Here is a 986-nt window from a genome sequence, read left to right as displayed (position 1 = left end):
CGCCTCAACATCTGTTTATTGAATGCTGATAAGGAGATGAAAAAGGGGGGAGAGAGAGGAGCACTGCTAAGGGGTGGTGCAAGACAGAGGCAGATGAAGGAGTAAGACAGGCTGCAGAAGGATCGGTCATGCAGATGTTCGACTTTCCGTCTCACTCACTCACTCTCTGTCTCTCTTCCTTCCCGTATATCTGGAAGAAGCATATGTCATCGGTGCGACAGCCAGCTGGGTGGTAACCAGAGCCGAGGAGACGAGAAACTGAGCATATTCAAAGCTGAGAAGCTCGCCGTCACTGCGATGTTGCACAGTTTGCCATTGACGCCGAATCAAACTTGCCCTGATAGTTAGCATGGCTGCAAGGTTGGCACCTACGCTTCCTTATCTCGACTTCATATCTCGGCTTCATAGTTTGGCCATGTTACAGCAGCGGGATATGAAGATTAACTTATTTTTATTTTGTATTTTTTACTTTTTACTTTTTTTCGAGAAAGGTTGGGAGAGGCTGGAGACTGACTGGTTGTTGCACATATGCTGTCCAACATCGGGTTCCAGCGGAGCGTCCGATCTATGATCTGTATACTTCTCCCCGCACGCTCCTTCACAGATCAGTTTCCATACGACAGTCAGAACTTGACTCTTGATACGAGATTTCATCAGTTGGGTCGACTATCATCATGGAAAATACCCAAGATAATCTCTCATCTTCGTCAGGCCCTGTATATCCCCCTTCCACAGTGCCAATCATGCCCCTATTAACGAACCGTGGGCTCTCACTGGCTCCAAACCCAGTAACCCATGCATTGTCTGCCTTGTCAATCAGTACATTCTCCGGTCTCACTCCCACCCTCCCCCCACCCACCGTTTGGTGGAGAGTGGGGGGGGGGACGAGTCCATTGTGCTTGTCTTCCCCTCTGCGGGGAGATCGGTACGAGCTTGCATGACCGGGTAAACCGTGAAATATATTGGGAGGCCACATACCCTCTCTG

General features: G+C 49.7%; 1 protein-coding gene across 1 annotated transcript; it reads right to left on the bottom strand.

Annotated features, from left to right (window-relative positions):
• Positions 1–480: 480 nt before the first annotated feature.
• TERG_03053 (uncharacterized protein) lies at positions 481–894 on the bottom strand (the record flags this gene model as incomplete). Its single annotated transcript, XM_047748014.1, has 2 exons — positions 481–808; positions 856–894. 2 exons carry the CDS (start codon positions 892–894, stop codon positions 599–601), a joined length of 249 nt encoding a protein of 82 aa, XP_047603987.1. The 3' UTR covers positions 481–598.
• Between the last annotated feature and the right edge of the window lie 92 nt (positions 895–986).

The sequence above is a fragment of the Trichophyton rubrum genome, assembly GCF_000151425.1.
Source record: "Trichophyton rubrum CBS 118892 genomic scaffold supercont2.3, whole genome shotgun sequence".
NCBI classification, from domain to species: Eukaryota; Fungi; Ascomycota; class Eurotiomycetes; order Onygenales; family Arthrodermataceae; genus Trichophyton; species Trichophyton rubrum.
Note: the sequence above shows the minus strand (reverse complement) of the source record. Positions and strands in the feature narration are given on the sequence as shown.